Source organism: Somniosus microcephalus, chromosome 5, assembly GCF_052327205.1.
Source record: "Somniosus microcephalus isolate GS21.2 chromosome 5, FLI_Smic_1.0, whole genome shotgun sequence".
Lineage (NCBI taxonomy): Eukaryota > Metazoa > Chordata > Chondrichthyes > Squaliformes > Somniosidae > Somniosus > Somniosus microcephalus.
Genome location: NC_140991.1, coordinates 272,386,917 through 272,407,893, shown reverse-complemented (window position 1 = coordinate 272,407,893; position 20,977 = coordinate 272,386,917). Strand labels below are relative to the sequence as shown.

General features: G+C 48.1%; 1 protein-coding gene across 3 annotated transcripts; it reads right to left on the bottom strand.

The window, feature by feature from the left end:
• acot13 (acyl-CoA thioesterase 13) lies at window positions 1–20,977 on the bottom strand. Of its 3 annotated transcripts, none has more exons than XM_085988951.1 (3): window positions 20,777–20,977; window positions 4,479–4,663; window positions 1–251 (listed from the first exon to the last, which is right to left on the bottom strand). In XM_085988951.1, exons 2-3 carry the CDS (start codon window positions 4,661–4,663, stop codon window positions 95–97), a joined length of 342 nt encoding a protein of 113 aa, XP_085845077.1. In that variant the 5' UTR covers window positions 20,777–20,977; the 3' UTR covers window positions 1–94. The 3 variants fall into 3 exon arrangements, with proteins under 3 accessions (XP_085845077.1, XP_085845075.1, XP_085845076.1); XM_085988949.1 differs by having other exon boundaries at window positions 20,722–20,976; XM_085988950.1 differs by having other exon boundaries at window positions 20,727–20,976.

Here is a 20,977-nt window from a genome sequence, read left to right as displayed (position 1 = left end):
AAATGTGAAATTAAATTTATTTGTTACATTTTCCTCGGACTCAGTAACTCCATTCAGACACAACAAGAACAGTTTCTGTGAGTCAAGAAGAAGTTCAGCTGCCTAAATGCTTTGTGTGTCGGCCTTGAGCTAGGAGCTTCCCTGTTGCTTTGCTCGTCAAATCCACAGTTGTAAATGCAAGAGATTTACCTTCCTTCAGCACCTGAGCAGTTATGAGAATATCCTCTCCCAGTTTAGCTGCATTTATGTACCTAAAAGGAATAATGACAGGTCCCACAATAATACATGTTCAGCTATTGAGAAAACCACAATTGTTATTGGATATTAATGTTAGTTCAAAATAAAGTCAAAAATAAATCATTTTTGTAATTTCACTTTCCTCCAAAATTAAATCCCCATTCATGCTGTTTTTCCTTGCTGGAAAGCCAGTATACTCCTATTCATAAATATCTCCAGCATGGACACACTCTGTTGTTTCTTTGCTGATTCACCTGTTGTACTTGATCAATATGGAAGTATTTTTCAATCTTCACACAATGGTAGGTAGATTGAAAAGACAGGCATATCCAAGGTTCACATCCATTGTAAGCTGTGGCTCAGTTAGTAGCAGTCTCGCCGGAGTCAGAAGATTGTAGGTTCAAGTCCCACTCCAGAGACTTGAGGACATAATCTAGGCTGACACTCCCGGTGCAGTACTGAGGAAATGCTGCACCGTCAGAGGTGTTGTCTTTTGGAAGAGACGTCTGCCCTCTCAGATGGACGTAAAAGATCACGTGGCAATATTCGAAGAAGAGAAGGGAAGTTCTCCCCGGTGTCCTGGCCAATATATTATCACTCAACCAACAGAATATTTGGTCATTTATCTCATTGCTGTTTGCAAATTGACTGCTGCGTTTCCTACTTTAGAACAGTAATGGGACTAATTGGATAGCTCTTTCAAAGAACCGACACAGACACGATGGGCCAAATGGCTTCCTTGTGTTGTATGAATCCAAGCCCTGCTTTTTTAAAGCTTCATTTCTCTGCTAATGAACATATCAAAAGTTCAAAAAGTCATTAGCATCACTACCACATTTCTGTATAACACCATTACAATCCTGTATATAAGAACATAAGAATTAGGAGCAGGAGTAGGCCATACGGCCCTTCGAGCCTGCTCCGCCATTCAATAAGATCATGGCTGATCTTCGACCTCAACTCCACTTTCCCGCCCGATCCCCATATCCCTTGATTCCCTTAGCGTCCAAAAATCTATTTATCTCAGCCTTGAATATACTCAACGACTCAGCAACCACAGCCCTTTTGGGTAGAGAATTCCAAAGATTCACAACCCTCTGAATGAAGAAATTCCTCCTCATCTCAGTCGTAAATGCCGACCCCTTATCCTGAGATTATGCCCCTAGTTCTAAACTCTCCAGCCAGGGAAACAACTTCTCAGCATCTACCCTGTCATGCCCTCTAAGAATTTTATATGTTTCAATGAGATCACCTCTCATTCTTCTAAACTCCAGACAGTATAGGCCCAATCTACTCAATCTCTCCTCTGGACAACCCTCCCATCTCAGGGATCAATCTAGTGAACCTTCGTTGGCATGTATGTTCTTTTTCAGATAAGGAGATAAAACTGTTCATAGTACTCCAGGTACGGTCTCACCAAAACCCTGTACAATTATATTAGACTTCTTTACTCTTGTACTCCAACCCCCTTGCAATAAAGGACAACATTGCCTTCCTAATTGCTTGCTGTACCTGCACGCTAACTTTGTGCTTCCTGCACGAGGTCACCTAAATCCCTCTGAACAGCAACATTTAATAGTTTCTCACCATTAAAAAAATATTGTTTTTCTATTCTTCCTACCAAAGTGAATAACCTCACATTTCTCCACATTATACTGCATCTGTCACCTTATTGCCCACTCACTTAACCTGTCTATATCCCTTTGCAGGCTCTTTGTGTACTCACAGCTTACTTTCCCACCTAGCTTTGTGTCATCAGCAAACATAAGAACATAAGAAATAGGAGCAGGAGTAGGCCATACGGCCCCTCGGGCCTGCTCCGCCATTCAATAGGATCATGGCTGATCTGAATCTAGACTCACGTCCACTTCCCTGCCCTCTCCCCGTAACCCCTAATTCCCTTATCTGCTAGGAAAATGTCTATCTCCATTTTAAATTTATTTAATGTTGCAGCTTCCACAGCTCTCTGGGGTAGCAAATTCCATAGATTTACTATCCTGAGTGAAGAAGTTTCTCCTCATTTCAGTTTTGAAAGGGCAGCCCCTTATTCTAAGATTATGCCCCCTAGTTCTAAACTCACCCATCAGTGGAAACATCCTCACCGCATCCACCCGATCAAGCCCCCTCACAATCTTATATGTTTCGATAAGATCGCCTCTCATTCTTCTGAACTCCAATGAGTAGAGTCCCAACCCCCTCATCTCTGGAATCAATCGAGTGAACCTTCTCTGAACCGCCTCGAGAGCAAGTATATCTTTTCTTAAATATGGAAACCAAAACTGCACGCAGTATTCCAGGTGTGGCCTCACCAATACCCTGTATAACTGCAGCAAGACTTCCCTGTTTTTATACTCCATCCCCCTTGCAATAAAAGCCAAGATTCCATTGGCCTTCCTGATCACCTGCTGCACCTGCATACTAACTTTTTGTGTTTCATGCACCAGGACCCCCAGATCCCTTTGTACTGTAGCACTTTGCAGTTTCTCTCCATTTAGATAATAACTTGCTCTTTGATTTTTTCTGCCAAAGTGCATAACCTCACACTTTCCAATATTATATTGCATCTGCCAAATCTCTGCCCACTCACTTAGCCTGTCTATGTCCTTTTGCAGGTTTTTTTATGTCCTCCTCACTCACTGCTTTCCCTCCCATCTTTGTATCGTCGGCAAACTTGGATATGTTGCACTCGGTCCCTTCCTCCAAATCGTTAATATAGATTGTAAAGAGTTGGGGTCCCAGCACTGACCCCTGCGGAACACCACTAGTTACTGATTGCCAGCCCGAGAACGAACCATTTATCCCAACTCTTTGTTTTCTGTTAGATAGCCAATCTTCCACCCATGCCAGTATATTACCCCCAATCCCGTGATTTTTTAATCTTGATCAGTAATCTTTTCTGTTGAACCTTGTCAAATGCCTTTAGGAAGTCCAAATACACTACATCTATTGGTTCCCCTTTATCCACCCTGTATGTTACATCCTCAAAGAATTCGAGCAAATTTGTCAAACAGGACTTCCCCTTCATAAAACCATGCTGACTCTGTCCTATTAAATTATGTTTATCCAAATGCTCTGTTACTGTTTCCTTAATAATGGACTCCAACATTTTGCCAACCACAGATGTTAGGCTAACTGGTCTATAGTTTCCAGCTTTTTGTCTACTTCCCTTCTTAAATAAGGGTGTTACATTAGCAGTTTTCCAATCTGCTGGGACCTTTCCGGAGTCCAGGGAGTTCTGGAAAATGATCACCAATGCATCCACAATCCCTGCCGCCACTTCTCTCAAGACCCTAGGATGTAGGCCATCACGTCCGGGGGATTTATCCGCCTTAAGTCCCATTATTTTACTGAGTACCATCTCCTTAGTGATTTTAATCGTGTTTAGCTCCTCCCCCCCCCCCCCCCCCCCATTGCCCCCTGTTTGTCCAGTGTTGGGATATTTTTAGTGTCCTCTACTGTAAAGACTGATACAAAATATTTGTTCAGCATCTTTGCCATCTCCATGTTCCCCACCACTAGTTTCCCAGTCCCATCCTCTAAGGGACCAACGTTCACTTTTGCCACCCTTTTTCTTTTTATATAGCTGTAGAAACTCTTGCTATCTGTTTTTATATTTTTTGCTAGTTTACTTTCATAATCTATCTTCCCTTTCTTAATTAATCTTTTAGTTATTGTTTGCTGGCTTTTAAATGCTTCCCAATCTTCTATCCTCCCACTAGATTTGGCTAATTTATATGCCCTTGTTTTCAGTCGAATACTATCCTTTATTACTTTACTAAGCCACAGATGGCTGTCTTTTCTTTTACTCCCCTTTTTCCTCAGTGGAATATATTTATCTTGAAAGATGTGAAATATCTCCTTGAATGTAGACCACTGCTCTTGTACCGTCTTACACTTTAATCTGTTTTCCCAGTCCACTTTAGTCAATTCTACTCTCATACCTTCATAGTCTCCTTTATTTAACTTGGATACATTGCACTCGGTCCCTTCATCTCAGTCATTAACATCGATTATAAATAGCCGAGGACCAAGCACTGGTTCTTGCAGCACACCACTAGTTACAGCCTGCCAATCTGAAAATGACCCGTTTATCCCTACTCTGTTTTCTGTCCATTAACCAATGTAGGATGCTATAAATTATTGGCAGTGAATTTAGTTACTGTGCACCAATACTTCAGTACTGCTACCATACCACCAAAACTATTTGGATAGATTTACAAAGTTCTGAAAATTGTACTCACGTTACATTCATGTCCACACTAACTCCTGGTAATGCCCGTTGTGTGTTAAGTAAGGCTGTTGTTGATACCACATCAACAAGAGTAGCAGTCAGTCCTCCATGCAGAGTGCCTCCTCGGTTCACATGTTCCTCTTCCACTTTCATTTCACAGACTATTTTTCCAGGACTAGCTGAAACAACGGTCATCTAGAGAAAGTCACAATTGTAGTTCCATTAGAAATTAGCTTGCCTTTTAAAAAATACTCTGTTTTGCTAAATAATGTGAGTACTGTTCCTTATGAGACATTAAACAGAGGCCCTGTCTTCGCATGTGGACATAAAAGATCCTATGGCACTATTTCAAAGAAGTTCTTCCCAGGGACCTTGCTGTGCACAAATTGGCTGCTCAGTTTCCTACAAAACAACAGAGACTGTAACTCAAAAGTACTTCATTGGTTTTAAAACACTTCGGGACATCGAGGTGTGAAAGGCGGTGTATAAATGTGTTTGTTCTTTATTTCCTTATCTCACTGAAAGATACACTGCTGTGCTTACTGTATATCTAAGCTGTGTTCTTCCTCTAAAAACGCCCTAAAAATATAACAGAATAATGGACAACTTGGAGTGATTGCAAGTCAGTCTTGGTTTCCAGATGAGGTTATAAATCACAAGGACAAAATCTGTATGGTTTTAAAAGTTTGATGGGAATTCAAAGATTAACTTACAGCCTTCAAATTACTCAGCTGTATTTTTACTATAGACACACACACGGTTTCAGTTTTATGCATAGGTTTATTTTGCATTCAGTTTTGGGACTTCAGTGGCTGATGGCAATTATCAGTGCCACCAATACTGCTGATGCAAGATGCATTATCTCTATTCTTCATTAATGTGTATTCTCATTCAGCGATTAACAGTTCCCATGGATTGGAGGGTAGCTAATGTTACCCTGTTGGAGTCGCTAGAAATCAACAGGCTCTGAGACTTTTGTTGCAGCAAAGGCAAAACGCGTGTTACTTTATTCACTCTCCATGAGGACTGAGGTTCTCAGCCTCGTTGCAGGGCTATGATGTCATCACGCTACCGACACATGACGTCATCACGCTACCGACGCTCTTAAAGGGACCCTGCCCCGATAACCCAACCAAGTACGTACATAACACAACATTGGCTATACATAGTGAATTGTGTTATTGTCCCTATGTGGTCTCCGCTACATACGTCCCCCCAGAATTCACGAGCACTGGCAATGTCAGTCGTCGGGGGGGGGGGGGGGGGGCCGGATCACACGGTCGGAACGGCTCCTCAATTCCGGGGTGGAGACTGGGGGGTTCGTCGGAGGGACCTCGGGCGCTCGGTGGTGGACTGAGGGTGCAGAAACCGGAGGTCGGCCCCGCCTCGGGGGCTGTGCCAACTCAATGGGGTCGGTCCAGATCCAGGTGGGCCGGCTCAAGACGGTCCACGGAAATGCAGTCCGGCTTACCGCCGACATCCACTACGAAGGTCTTGTCCCCGGTTTCCAGGACGCGGAATAGTCCATCGTAGGGTGGCTGAAGAGGTCCCTGGTGGGCGTCGTGGTGGACAAAAACGTACTCCGCCGCACGAAGGTCGAGCGGAATGTGGGACGCCGTGCTGCGACGTGGGCACTGGCGCGAAAACCTTGGCTTTGTCCAGAAGGTCGGACCGCTGACTGGCTGCGGACCAAGGTTCCGTTGCATCGGGGGCGAAATCCCTGGGAACCCGCAGCGGCTGTCCGTAGATGAGCTCAGTGGACGAGGACTGGAGGTCCTCCTTGGGGGCGGTCCTGAGTCCCAGCATGACCCACAGGAGTCTGTCAATCCAACTGTCGTCCCGGAGGCTGGCCCGGAGCGCGGCCTTCATGGAGCGATGAAACCGTTCGCACAGTCCGTTAGCCTGAGGGTGGTATGCTGTGGTGCGGTGGAGTCTCAACCCGAGGCCTCGGGCGACAGCGTTCCAGAGCTCCGACGTGAACTGGGGCCCCCGGTCGGAGGAAATGTCAGATGGGGTGCCGAACCGGGCGACCCAAGTGCTGATGAACGCCTGAGCCACATCGGCGGACGTCGTTGAAGACAGCGGGACGGCTTCCGGCCATCGAGTGGTTCTGTCAACCATTGTGAGGAGGTGGGTGAACCCATGGGAGGGCGGCAGGGGCCCCACCAGGTCCACGTTAACATGGTCGAACCGCCTCTCGGGCACCGCGAAAGGCACCAACGGGGCCTTAGTATGGCGATGCACTTTCGAGCGTTGGCATACCACGCAGGTGCTGGCCCAGTCGCGAACGTCCTTCCTGAGCCCGTGCCAGACGAACTTAGCCGCCACCAGCTTCTGTGACGGCTTCCTGCCCGGGTGGGAAAGATTATGGACGCCGTCGAAAACTTGCCGTCTCCACCCGTCGGGCACGACGGGACGTGGCTGCCCAACGGAGACGTCGCACAGGAGTGTGCTGCCGGCATCGTCGAACGCGACATCCGCTAGTTGAAGGCCCGTGACCGCCGTCCTGTAGGCCTGGACATCTGGGTCGGAGGCCTGGTCGGCCGCCATGCGGGTGTAGTCGATGCCGAGGTGTACGGCGCTGGTGACGGCTCGGGAGAGACAGTCGGCGACGGGGTTGTCTTTCCCAGCCACATGCTGGATGTGTGTTGTAAACCCTGAGATGAAGGCCAGCTGGCGTTGCTGATGGGCCGAACACGGCTCTGAAGCTTTGGCCATGGCGAAGGTCAACGGTTTGTGGTCCACGAATGCGGTGAACGGGCGAGCCTCCACTGGGAAACGGAAGTGTTGGACGGCGAGGTAGAGGCCGAGAAGCTCGTGAAGGTGCTGTACTTCCGCTCGTTGGGGTGGAGCTGCCGGCTGAAGGCGAGCGGCTGCCAGGTGCCGTTGACCCACTGTTCGTGGACGGCGCCGACTGCATAGTCCGAGGCGTTGGTGGTGAGAGCGATCGGCGCATCAGGTAACGGATGCGCCAGCATGGTCGCGTTAGCCAGGGCCCTTTTCGTGTCCGTGAAAGAATTGGCCATCTCCTCGGACCAGTCGACGGCGAACTTGTCGGGCTTGCCTTTGAGGGCCTCGTAAAGGGGCCGCATAAGCTGGGCTGCTCGGGGGACGAAGCGATGGTAAAAGTTCACCATGCCCAAAAACTCCTGCAGGGCCTTCACGGTGAGGGGTCGCGGGAAGTCCATCACGGCCTCCACTTTCGATGGCAGTGGCACCGCCCCGTCCTTCGTGATGTGGTGCCCGAGAAAGTCGATCGAGGACAGCCCGAACTGGCACTTGGCCGGGTTGACGATTAGGCTGTGCTGGCTGAGGCGTTGGAAGAGAGTCCGAAGGGGCGACACATGCTCCGTCCTGGAGGCGCTGGCAATGAGGATGTCGTCCAGGTATACGAACAGGAATGTCAGGTCCTGTAACACGGTGTCCATTAAGCGTTGAAAAGCCTGGGCGGCGTTTTTGAGGCCAAATGGCATGCAGAGGAATTTGAACAGCCCGAACGGGGTGGTCACCGCGGTTTTCGGGACGTCCTGCGGCCGGACAGGGACCTGGTGGTAACCCCGGACGAGGTCCACTTTAGAGAATACCACTTTCCCGGCCAGGCGGGCGGAAAAGTCCTGGATGTGTGGAATCGGGTAGTGGTCAGGGGTTGTAGCGTCGTTGAGGCGCCGGTAATCACCGCATGGGTGCCACCCGCCGCCTGGTTTCGGAGCAATGTGGAGGGGCGAGGCCCACGGACTGTTCGACCGGCGGATGATGCCGAGGCGCTCCATGGTGTCGAACTCGGCTTTAGCGATGGCGAGTTTCCCCAGGTCGAGGCGCCGAGCGCGGGCGTAGACGGGCGGACCGGTGGTCGAGATGTGGTGTTCTACCCAGTGTTTGGTGGCGGCAGATGAAAACGTGGGCTTCGTGAGGTCCGGGAACTCGGCGAGGAGGCGGGAAAACTCGTCGGGGGCCGAGAGTGCGCTGGACAACTTCGTCGTGCTGGACCCGCTGAGGGAACACTGGAGCGAGCTGAAAGTCTCAGCGTTGATGAGACGTCGGTTCTTGACATCCACCAAAAGGCCATTGGCGCAGAGGAAGTCAGTACCGAGAAGGGGGGTGGACACTTTTGCCGTGGCAAAGTCCCAGGTGAACCGCTGCCCGCCAAAACAAAGCGCCACGCTCCATTTCCCAAAGGTGCGGATGGAACTGCCGTTGGTGGCTTCGAGGATGGGGCCGTGGTTCCCCCCTTGCATGTCTATGGTTGACGCGGGCAGGACGCTCACCTGGGCACCCGTGTCGCAAAGAAAATGACGTTCGGAGTCGGTGTCCATAATAAATAACAAACTGCCTGAACGGCCGACAGCCATAGCAGCTGACGAGTGATCTTTCGTTTGTTTCGACGCGGGAAAACTGCACGGGGGCCGGCACTTCCTGGCTTTGGGGCCGAACTGCGCGTGGTAGAAGCAGAGGCTTGGGGGCTGCCGCCGTTGGGCTGTATCGGTGGGGACAGAGGTCCGCGTGGCCACGCAGTACTGTTGCCCGGAGAAAAATTTGTCGGTCTCCTTGGCCAGGTCGCGGAAATCGGTAATGGAAGAGTTGGCTAAAGCTGACCGTACCTGACCTGGCAACTGTTGAAGGAACAGTTCCTTGAAGAGGAAGCACAGCCTTTGTGTGCCCAGGAGGGCCAGCATGTGGTCCATCAGCTCCGAGGGCTTGCAGTCGCCAAGCCCGGGTAGAGAGAGAAGCCGGCGTGTGCGCTCGGCTTCGGCGAGTCCAAAAGTTTCTAAGAGGTGCGTTTTCAGCGTTTCGAATTTGTTGAGCTCCGGGGGGTTCTCGAGCAGGCTCACGACTCTGGCCACGGTGGAGCTGCCGAGAGCACAGACGACGTAGCAGTACCTCGTGTCGTCCGCGGTGGTGCCCCGGAGTGCAAATTGAGCCTCGGCCTGGGCGAACCAAGCGACAGCCTGTCGTTCCCAAAACTCGGGTAATTTGATGGAAACGGCATTCGTCGCCATCACGTCGGGGTCACTAGAAATCAACAGGCTCGGAGACTTATGTTGCAGCAAAGGCAAAACGCACGTTACTTTATTCACTCTCCATGAGGACTGAGGTTCTCAGCCTCGTTGCAGGGCTATGACGTCATCACGCTACCGCCGCATGACGTCATCACGCTACCGACGCTCTTAAAGGGACCCTGCCCCGATAACCCAACCAAGTACGTACATTTAACAACATTGGCTATACATAGTGAATTGTGTTATTGTCCCTATGTGGTCTCCGCAACAACCCCACCATTCAAAAAAGGTGGTAGAGAGAAAACAGGGAATTATAGACCGGTAAGCCTGACATCGGTAGTGGGGAAAATGCTAGAGTCCATTATAAAAGATGTAATAGCAGAGCACTTGGAAAACAGTGACAAAAGGTAAATCATGCTTGACTAATCTACTGGAATTTTTTGAGGATGTAACTGGTAGAATAGATAAGGGAGAACCAGTGGATGTGGCGTATTTGAACTTTCAGAAGGTTTTCGATAAGGTTCCGCATAAGAGATTAGCGTGTAAAGTTAAGGCACATGGGATTGGGGGGCAAGGTATTGACTTGGATAGAGAACTGGTTGGCAGACAGAAAGCAAAGAGTTGGAATAAACGGCTCTTTTTCCGAGTGGCAGGCAGTGACTAGTGGGGTACCGCAGGGATCGGTCCTTGGACCCCAGCTATTCACAATATATATTAATGATCTGGACGAGGGAACTAGATGTAATATCTCCAAGTTTGCAGACGACACAAAGCTGGGTGGGCGTGTGTACTATGAGGAGGATGCCGAGAAACTCCAGTATGATTTGGACAGGTTGGGTGATTGGGCAGAAGCATGGCAGATGCAATATAATGTGGATAAATGTGAGGTTATCCACTTTGGTGTCAAAAACAAGGCAGCAGATTATTATCTGAATGGGAGAAGGGGAAGTGCAGTGAGACCTGGGCGTCCTTGTGCACCAGTCGCTGAAGGTAAGCATGCAGGTGCAGCAGGCTTTCGATAAGGTCCCGCATAAGAGATTAGCGTGTAAAGTTAAAGCACATGGGATTGGGGGCAAGGTACTGATTTGGATAGAGAACTGGTTGGCAGACAGGAAGCAAAGAGTTGGAATAAACGGGTCTTTTTCCGAGTGGCAGGCAGTGACTAGTGGGGTACCGCAGGGATCGGTGCTAGGACCCCAGCTATTCACAATATATATTAATGATCTAGACGAGGGAACTAGATGTAATATCTCCAAGTTTGCAGACGACACAAAGCTGGGTGGGCGTGAGTGCTATGGAGGATGCCGAGAAACTCCAGTATGATTTGGACAGGTTGGGTGATTGGGCAGATGCAGTATAATGTGGATAAAATGCAAGGTTATCCACTTCGGTGGCAAAAACAGGAAGGCAGATTATCTGAATGGCAATAGATTGGGAGAAGGGGAAGTGCAACGAGACCTGGGTGTCCTTGTGCACCAGTCACTGAAGGTAAGCATGCGGTTAAGAAGGCAAATGGTATGTTGGCCTTCGTAGCGAGAGGATTCGAGCACAGGAACAAGGATATCTTGCTGCAGTTGTACAGGGCCTTGCTGAGACCGCACCTTGAGTATTGTGTGCAGTTTTGGTCGCCTTATCTGAGGAAGGATGTTCTTGCCATGAAGGGAGTGCAGCGAAGAGTCACCAGACTGATACCTGGGATGGCAGGAATGACGTATGAGGAGAGATTGGGTCGATTGGGCTTCTACTCGCTGGAGTTTAGAAGAATGAGAGGGGATCTCATTGAAACTTATAAAATTCTAACAGGACTAGACAGACTAGATGCAGGAAGGATGTTCCCAATGGCGGGGGAGTCCAGAACCAGGGGTCACAGTCTAAGGATAGGGGGTAAGCCATTTAGGACTGAGATGAGGAGGAATTTCATCACCCAGAGAGTGGTGAACCTGTGGAATTCTCTACCACAAAGGCAGTTGAGGCCAATTCATTAAATATATTCAAAAAGGAGTTAGATATATTTCTTAAGGCTAAAGGGATCAAGGGATATGGGGTGAAAGCAGGGACACGGTACTGAATTTAAATGATCAGACATGATCTCATTGAATAGCGGAGCAGGCTCGAGGATCCGAATGGCCTACTCCTGCTCCTATCTTCTATGTTTCTATGTTAATAATGTATAATTACTGGAGCTTTATTGACAAATACTCTGCAGTTGGTTACTACCGTAAACTGTTACCAAGATAATAAACTATCCATAAAGCTGCTAAACAGGAAATCCTGACATCTAAGAAAAGTAATAATTACACCAGTGAGGGCTGCATCAAAACTTCAAAGGGTTGGTGGAAGACCACAGGGGACTGTTTTCTTGAACAATCTAATATCAGCTCCAACTGCACTAATCCTCCAAGTAGCAAAAGCGTTGGTGTATCACAGAATCAACGAGGTACTGTGCTGTTTTCCTAATTCAGCTGAAAAGATGAAGTGTTATTGTAGTGCGAGTTTGTATCACCCTTTGTTCAAACTCAAATTTTACCCTTCATTCGACCATTTATGTCTGTGCTGACTCTTTGGTAGAGCTGTCCAATTAGTCCCACTCCACTGCTCTTTCACCATAGCCCTGCAAATTTTTTCCTTTTCAAGTATTTATCCAATTCCCTTTTGAAAGATACCATTGAATCTGCTTCCACCACCCTTTCAGGCAGTGCATTCCAGTTCATAACAGCATATGTGTAAAACAAATTCTCATCTCCCCGCTGGTTCTTTTGCCGTGAAATGAGCCTGATATGAGCTTCCGACCACACGTTCACAGCATAACTAAGACTGCTTATTTCCACCTCCGTAACATCATCCATCTCCGCCCTTGCCTCAGCTCATCCACTGCTGAAACCCTCATCCATGCCTTTGTTACCTCTAGACTTGACTATTCCAAGGCATTCCAGGCTGGCCTCCCACGATTCTACCCTATGTAATCTTGAGGTCATCCAAAACTTGGCTGCCCGTGTCCTAACTCGCACCAAGTCCCGTTCACCCATCACTCCTGTGCTCGCTGACCTACACTGGTTCCCGGTTAAGCAATGCCGCAATTTCAAAATTCTCATCCTTGTTTTCAAATCCATCCATGGCCTCGCCCCTCCCTATCTCTGTAATCTCCTCTAGCTCCACAATCCCCCCCCCCCCGCCTCCAAGATATCTGCGCTCCTCTAACTCTGCCCTCTTGAGCATCCTTGATTTTAATCGCTCAACCATTGGTGGCCGTGCCTTCTGTTGCCTAGGCCCTAAGCTCTCTGGAATTCCCTGCCTAAACTTCTCCGCCTCTGTACCTCTCTTTCCTCCTTTAAGACGCTCCTTAAAACCTACCTCTTTGACCAAGCTTTTGGTCATCCGCCCTAATTTCTCCTTATATGGCCCGGTATCAAATTTTTTTGTCTTATAATACTCCTGTGAAGCGCCTTGGGACGTTTTACTACGTTAAAGGCGCTATATAAGTACAAGTTGTTGTTGTGCAGAACATGGATGTAAAACGATGTTCACACATGATTGTTTGTCTATTGGCCAACGGTGTGCTTTTAAATGAACTATTCTGGAAAAGCATGACCACCTCTGTGCCCCCCTGAAATATGATGAGATTATCAAAATCCTCAAGGATCTTGTTAGCTTAAATATGTTAACATTAGTATTGCAACATTTAACATAACTCATTAAAATAATTTTGCTTCATAATGTGATGAGCCAGAATTTGCTGGAGCAGGGCATCTCAGGGCCTGCCCGGTTAGTTAGACTTTTTCCTGTACCCTTCTGGCCTTCAAGTTGCTGGAAATGCGAGCTAGTAATGGCACGGCGAGGGCAACAGAGCATCTGGGACCTTGGTGAACGACAGGACCTACTGTGCATCTCTTTAACCAATGAGATTTAAGGATTGAGAAATGAACAGAGGAAGGACTGAGAAGGAGAAAGAGACTGAATTAGAGTGGGTGAATTCAATGTCAATTCAGGTACAGAACGAGAAATAACAAGAGGGAAAGAAAGATTGGATTAAGAGAGAGAGAGAGAAAGAAAAAGAGACAAAGGAAAAGTAAGAAAAAAAAATTTAAATGTAAAATTTAACATTTAAAACATCTCCAACAATTCACAACCTGAAGGAACTTTTAATTGTTCACTTTCTGGGCCAGAGGTTGATTGGCAGTCATTAATAATTATCACGTCATTAAAAGGGTACTTATGCTGTTAATTACTAGATTTAACTTTCTTTGACAAGTTTAATGAGCAATTAATGTACAAGGGTAGCATGTAGAACTTTTCAAGGACAGGGTGAAGGGTCTGCAGGGCAACGTGCAAAGTTCTAGATTAGTTAAACTTTGGGGTAAAAATGGAGGCCGGCAAGGAGAGTGTTTGAGAAATCAATCTGCGAGGTAATGATGGCGTGAATGGTTTTGGCGGTGGAGCGGGGGTAAGAGCATGTTCCAGACGTGGAAATTTCCCGTCTTGGTGACAGATTAGCCGTGAGGCAAGAGGATCATCTTTGGGACAAGCACCACCTGCTTTGGCTGGACGGAGCAGGTAGCCAGGTGGAGCTGCAGCCAGAGGCATGCAGGCTCTGATGCAAAACAAAGAGGATGGTTTCAGTTTTGCCAACTTCTAAAACACAAGGGCCTTGAATTTCCACCGTATTTGTGTCCAGAGAAACGCGCATCCAGGGCGCAAATCAATTACGCGGCCTAAAAGATGGTGGAATTTTGGGCATAAGTGAGTTACGTGCGTAAGTATAATACTGTACTCCCAAATCTACGCAATCTTTTATGACCGTCCAGCGATCTCTTTGCCCCAACGCATCTCCGCCCATAAAACTGGCGAACTTTCAAAGGCGAATATCCTGCAATGGCGCTTGTTCGGAGGGTCTCTACAAATTGGGATCAGATTTTCAGGAGCAGCAGGAAGCAAAATCATTTTTCTGGTGTGTTACTTAAACAAGAAATATATGGTCTGAGTTCGGCACTTTCCTTGGGCCCCAATTGTTTACACTGACTTATGGCCATTTTACCTTTGGATGTATTTTCTAATCAGATTCACAGGAAATTTGAACGCAACTTGACATCAGCAGAACAGAAATAGGAATGTGCGCATTTTTGAATCCAACTTCCAGGTTGCACCCACAGAGGAAATTATAGGCAGACGTTCTGAAAGAAGATAATTACAAATCTAAAGCCCGAGAACCTTACACTTTGTCAAAAGCGAAAACTTCAATTGAAGGGACTTCTCGACAGAGTTCAGAAGACAGACATTTCGGTCAAATGAAGTGGACATGTTCTCCTAAGGAATCCTGGTATCTGCTAAATGGCACTGATTTCTACATAGTTGTGTCTACTTACGGAGGAAGAAAACCAACTTCATCACATAGCACGTCCCACCACCCCCCCCCTCCCCACCATTTCAGCGTGGATGTGCTGACAGTAGATTTTGTCTATATTCTTTGGTGGAGATTAAACTCTTGCATCAGCTTTTGAGTGTGTCGGAATGTGTATATGATACTCATTACCACAGTTGTCGTTGACTACTGAAGCCTCTGTTTACTTTCCGTGACCATGAACTTTGAGGGCCATCAGCACAAATGCTGTGACACTTACCCATTTGGAACTGGGTTGGCGCTGCTCAAATTTAGTGCCCTTGTAACCACCAGAGGGAGATTTTCATCTCATTCAAATCCCGGTCCCAAAGGTAAAAGGGCCTTGTGCTACGCAATACCTCTAAGTTGCAAACTTTTAAAGGTCACAGTGTTAGTGTTTGCAGCATTTCTTCGTGTCTGGGAAACGTGCCGTTAAATGTCCCACCACATAAAACACCGACTGTGAAGTCAGTAAGTTGAATCCATGCTAGTGTTTCAGGCATTGATTGGTAAAATTCTTCTTAGGCAGTCCCCCGCAGTCGAGGATGACTTGCTTCCACTCCAATATCGTGGGTGCTAAGGTGACTAATGAGTCCTATACGGGATCTACAGACTCTGCCACAGGTGGGGCAGGTAGTGGTTGAAGGGACGAGTGGGTGGAGTGCTTGCTTTGTCATACGTTCCTGCCGCTGTTTGTACTTGGCCTGCACGTGCTCCTGACGAAGAAACTCAAAGTGTTCGGCGCCTTCTCAAATGCTTCTCCTCCAATTTGAGTGGTCTTGGGCCAGGGATTCCCAAGAGTTGATGAGGATGTTACATTTTTTCCAGGAGGCTTTGAGGACGTCCTTGAAGCGTTTTCTTTGCCCTCCTGGAAATCGCTTGCCGTGATGGAGCTCAGAGTAGAGTGCTTGTTGAGAGTCTTTTATCAGGCATGCGGACAATGTGGCCCGTCCATCGGAGCTGGTTGAGTGTGATCAATGCCTCAGTGCTGGGATGTTGGCCTGAGAGAGAACACTGACATTGGTACGCCTATCCTGCCAAGGCATTGGTGATCCTTCTCCAGTGCTTTGAGGTGCCTACTGTACGTTGTCCATGTCTCTGAAGCGTACAGGAGGGTAGGTATCACTGCTGCTCTGTAGACCATGAGCATGGTGCTGGGTTTGAGGTCTTGGTCTTCAAACACTCTTTTCCTCAGGCGGCCGAAGGTTGCACTGGCAGACTGAAGGTGGTGTTGGATTTTGTCATTGATGTACGTCCTCGCTGACAGAAGGCTCCCAAGGCGTGGAAAGTGGTCCACACTGTCCAAGGTCTCGTCATGGATTTTGATAGTTGGGGGGCAGTGTTGTGCGGCGGGGGCAGGTTGGTAAAGAACCTTTGTCTGTCGGATGTCAGTCTCTTGTACACTTCAGTGAAGGAGTCAACGATGGTTTGGAGTTCGGCTTCCGAGTGCGCACAAGCACAAGCATCGTCTGCATACTGTAATTCAATAACAGAAGTTGGGACAACCTTGGTTCTGGACTGAAGGCGACAGAGATTGAAAAATTTCCCGTTCGTCCTGTAGATTAGTTCCACTCCGGCAGGAAGCTTGTTAGAGGTGAGATGAAGTATTGCAGCAAGAAAGACTGAGCAGAGCATTGGTGCAATAACACAGCCTTGCTTGATTCCGGTCTTCACTTGTATTGATCCATTAGTAAGGATCGGGGCTTGCATGTCATCGTGGAGTAGACGGAGGGTGGTAACCAATTTTTGAGGACAGCCAAATTTGAGAAGGACACTCCATAATCCCTCTCGGTTGACAGAGTCAAAGGCCTTTGTGAGGTCAAAAAAGGCCATGCTGCTCCAAACATTTTTCTTGGTTTGTCACACAGTGAAAATCATGTTCATTGTGCCGCTTAGTGGGCGGAATCTGCATTGTGACTCTAGGAGGAGCTCTTCAGCCACTGGAAGGAGACGATTGAGGAGGATTCTTGCAATGACTTTCCCTGTGGCAGACAATAGGGAAACTCCTCTGTAATTACCGCAATCGGACTTATCGCCTTTCTTGAAGATGGTCATGATTATGGCGTCTCTGAAATCTGCTGGCATTCTCTCCTCCTTCTAGATAAGGGAGAAAAGATCATGGATTCAGGCCAAGAGTACTTCTCCGCCATATTTCAGTACTTCGGCGGGGATTTCATCTGCTCAGGCAGTGGCAGGCAGTGACTAGTGGGGTACCGCAGGGATCGGTCCTGGGACCCCAGCTATTCACAATATATATTAATGATCTGGACGAGGGAACTAGATGTAATATCTCCAAGTTTGCAGATGACACAAAGCTGGGTGGGCGTGTGTGCTGTGGAGGATGTCGAGAAACTCCAGTATGATTTGGACAGGTTGGGTGATTGGGCAGAAGCATGGCAGATGCAATATAACGTGGATAAATGTGAGGTTATCCACTTTGGTGTCAAAAACAGAAAGGCAGATTATTATCTGAATGGCAATAGATTGGGAGAAGGGGAAGTGCAACGAGACCTGGGCGTCCTTGTGCACCAGTCGCTGAAAGTAAGCATGCAGGTGCAGCAGGCGGTTAAGAAGGCAAATGGTATGTTGGCCTTCGTAGCGAGAGGGTTTGAGTACAGGAACAAGGATGTCTTGCTGCAGTTGTACAGGGCCTTGATGAGACCACATCTTGAGTATTGTGTGCAGTTTTGGTCGCCTTATCCGAGGAAGGATGTTCTTGCCATGGGAGGAGTGTAGAGAAGATTCACCAGGCTGATACCTGGGGTGCCAGGAATGACGTATGAGGAGAGATTGGGTCGATTGGGCTTGTACTCGTAGGAGTTTAGAAGAATGAGATGGGATCTCATCGAAACTTATAAAATTCTAACAGGACTAGACAGACTAGATGCAGGAAGGATGTTCCCGATGGCAGGGGAGTCCAGAACCAGTGGTCACAGTCTAAGGATAAGGGGTAAGCCATTTAGGACTGAGATGAGGAGGAATTTCTTCACCCAGAGAGTGGTGAACCTGTGGAATTCTCTACCACAGAAGGCAGTAGAGGCCAATTCATTAAATATATTCAAGAAGGAGTTGGATATATTTCTTAAGGCTAAAGGGATCAAGGGATATGGAGAGAAGGCAGGAACAGGGTACTGAATTTGGATGATCAGCCATGATCTCATTGAATAATGAAGCAGGCTCGAGGGGCCGAATGGCCTACTCCTGCTCCTATCTTCTATGTTTCTGTGTTCCTAGGTTTACTCCGGAAGCCTTTTCAACCTTGTGTCAAGGTAGTGGCGGAGAGCATGCTGTGGGATGGAGTCAAGGACACTCACATCGAAGACGGAGTCTTGGCTAAGGAGATCTTCAAAGTGCTCCTTCCAGTGGGCACTGACTGCCTCTCTGTTCTTGATGAGCACCTCACCATTCTTAGCTCTCAGTGGGTAGGTCCTTGGGTGCTTGGGCCGTAGATGGTCTTGACTGCGCTAAAGAATCCACGCACGTCATGGTTGTCGGCTAGTTGCTGGATCTCCTGCGTTCTTTCCACCCACCATCTGTTCTTTAGGTCACAAGTTTTTTGTTGGACCTCGGCCCTCAGTTGTCTGTAAATCTGTCTTCTTTCCCTCGAGTTGTGATGATGTTTCCAATTCAAGAACGCCTTACGTTTATGATTTATTAGCTCTTGGATCTCCTGGTCGCTCTCATCAAGCCAGTCTTGATGTTTTCTGGTAGAGTAACCAAGAGTCTCTTCGCAGGTGCTAATTATGGTGGACTTAAGGGCAGACCAGGCACCATGGACACTCTGCGGCTCTGGTTCATTGGGAGTCGTCAGGTTAGCTGTGAGGTGTTGACTGAATAGGGCTTTCTTTGCAGGGTCTTAGAGTCCTTCAGCGTTGATTGTTCTGTGGCAGCATTTCTGTTGCTGCTGCCATTTTGAGGCTAGGTTGATGGAGATAATGGAACGGATTAGGCGGTGGTCAGTCCAGCAGTCATCAGCTCCTGTCGTGGTGCGGACAGCCTTGCAGTCCCTCGCTCAGACGATGACGTAGTCCAACAGATGCCAATGCCTGGAGCGAGGGTGTTGCCATGAGGCCTTGTACTTATCGCTCTGACGAAACAAGGTGTTAGTCATGACAAGACCATGTTCTAAGCATTTCATCAGGAGAAGGATTCCGTTGGAGTTGGTTTTCCCTATTCCTTCCCTGCCAATTCACACCTCTCCAGAGGTTTGTGTCCTTTCCAACTCTGGCATTAAAAATTGCCAAGGAGAATCAGCTCGTCACCCGTTGGAACTCGGAACAGGGATTATTCCAAGGCTGGAGTAGAATTCCTCTTTGGCCTCGTCCGTAGCTTCCAGGGTTGGGCCATACAGTGACAACCGTAGAGTACTGATTCTGGGTTAGAGTGAGCTGAAGGGTCATGAGGCGTTCGTTTATCCCACAAGGGGAATCTCTAAGACGCCAAACTAGTTCATTTTTAATGGCGAAGCCAACCCCATGGAGACGGCGTTCCTCTTCTGGTTTGCCTTTCCAGAAGAAGGTGTATCCGCTACCTTGTTCCTTGAGCTGCCCTTCTCCTGCCCGCCGTGTCTCGCTCAGGGTGGCGATGTCGATGCGTCCGAGTTCCCAGGCTATGATAGCGTTGCGACGTTCAGATCCCAAACTTCATTTTAAATGGTGGAAGATGCCTGTGCATGAATTCTTTTAACGTGGGGTGGCCGTTGCGCACCAGTTAACTAACACACACACACACACACCCACCCACCCCACCACCACCCCCCCACCACCCCCCGGGGGCCCGCTTTCCCTCACACCCCACCTTCTCGGCTCCCCTCCCCGCTTTACATTATATATTAAAATTATATTAAAATGCAACTTTTTGCAGAGATGCATACACTAAAGTTATATTAAATGCAAAATGAAAACAGAAAATGCTGGAGAAACGCAGCAGGTCAGGCAGCATCTGTGAAGAGAACTCTGTTTCTCTCTTCACAGATGCTGCCTGACCTGCTGAGTTTCTCCAGCATTTTCTGTTTTTATTTCAGATTTCCAGCATCTGCAGTATTTTCTTTTTGTTATATTAAATGCAGCTTAAGAAATGCATGCGCTAAGATTAAACTAAATTAAAATGCACACACCTGTCTCCCTCTCCCACCCCCCCACCACCAACTACCTAACAGGGCCCCAGGAGGACAGGCGCCCGAACCCGCCGGCTGCACCGCCCGCCCAACACTAGTCAGTGCCAGTGTGCCAGCCTCGCGCTGGGTCCTGGTTCCAGTTCCAGTCCCACGCGCCCCGCTCCGAAAATTAGCACCTCCCAAACCCACGAACTCTACCACCTAGAAGGGCAAGGGCAGCAGGCGCATGGGAACACCACCACCTCCAAGTTCCCCTCCAAGTCACACACCATCATGACTTGGAAGTATATCGCCATTCCTTCATCGTCGCTGGGTCAAAATCCTGGAAGTCCCTCCCTAACAGCACTGTGGGAGTACCTTCACCACACGGACTGCAGCGGTTGAAGAAGGCGGCTCACCACCACCTTCTCAAGGGCAATTAGGGATGGGCAATAAATGCTGGTCTTGCCAGCGACGCCCACATCCCAGGAACAAATAAAAAAAATATTAACCTGGATTCCCTAACTCATATCAATGCTGTCAGAACAACTGCTTGCACTCCACCCCAATCTAGAAACTATTAACATTTTCGACCGAATTGTATAAAGGCAAATTAAAAAAGGCAAATCATGCCCATTAGAAACAGATCTTGACAAATGATGTGGGTATGTTGTGGAGGGCTGTTCGTTTCCTGAAATGCCCCTGATTAAACAACTGGACTTTGCTTCAATAAAAGCTAATAACACTTTGGAATTCATTGCTTGCCACAAAGTTATCAACTATCTACCTTACTCAAAACCCGATCGAAGCCGGCTCCTCCCGTTAAACCTCGGACGACCTGCCTGATAGTGTTCAAGGACGAACCAGCCATGGCCTGAAATCTGGTCCCAGTTGCAGCTTCACAGACAAAGGGAAGAAGCGTTGCAGCGAGGCCTTTACTTGCAGCAGGTCAGAATGGTTACAGCGCCCTGGGCTCGGGCTCGGGCTCCAGCTCCAGCTCCAGCTGATTGACAACTCCTCCTCTGTATTGTACCTGATGATCT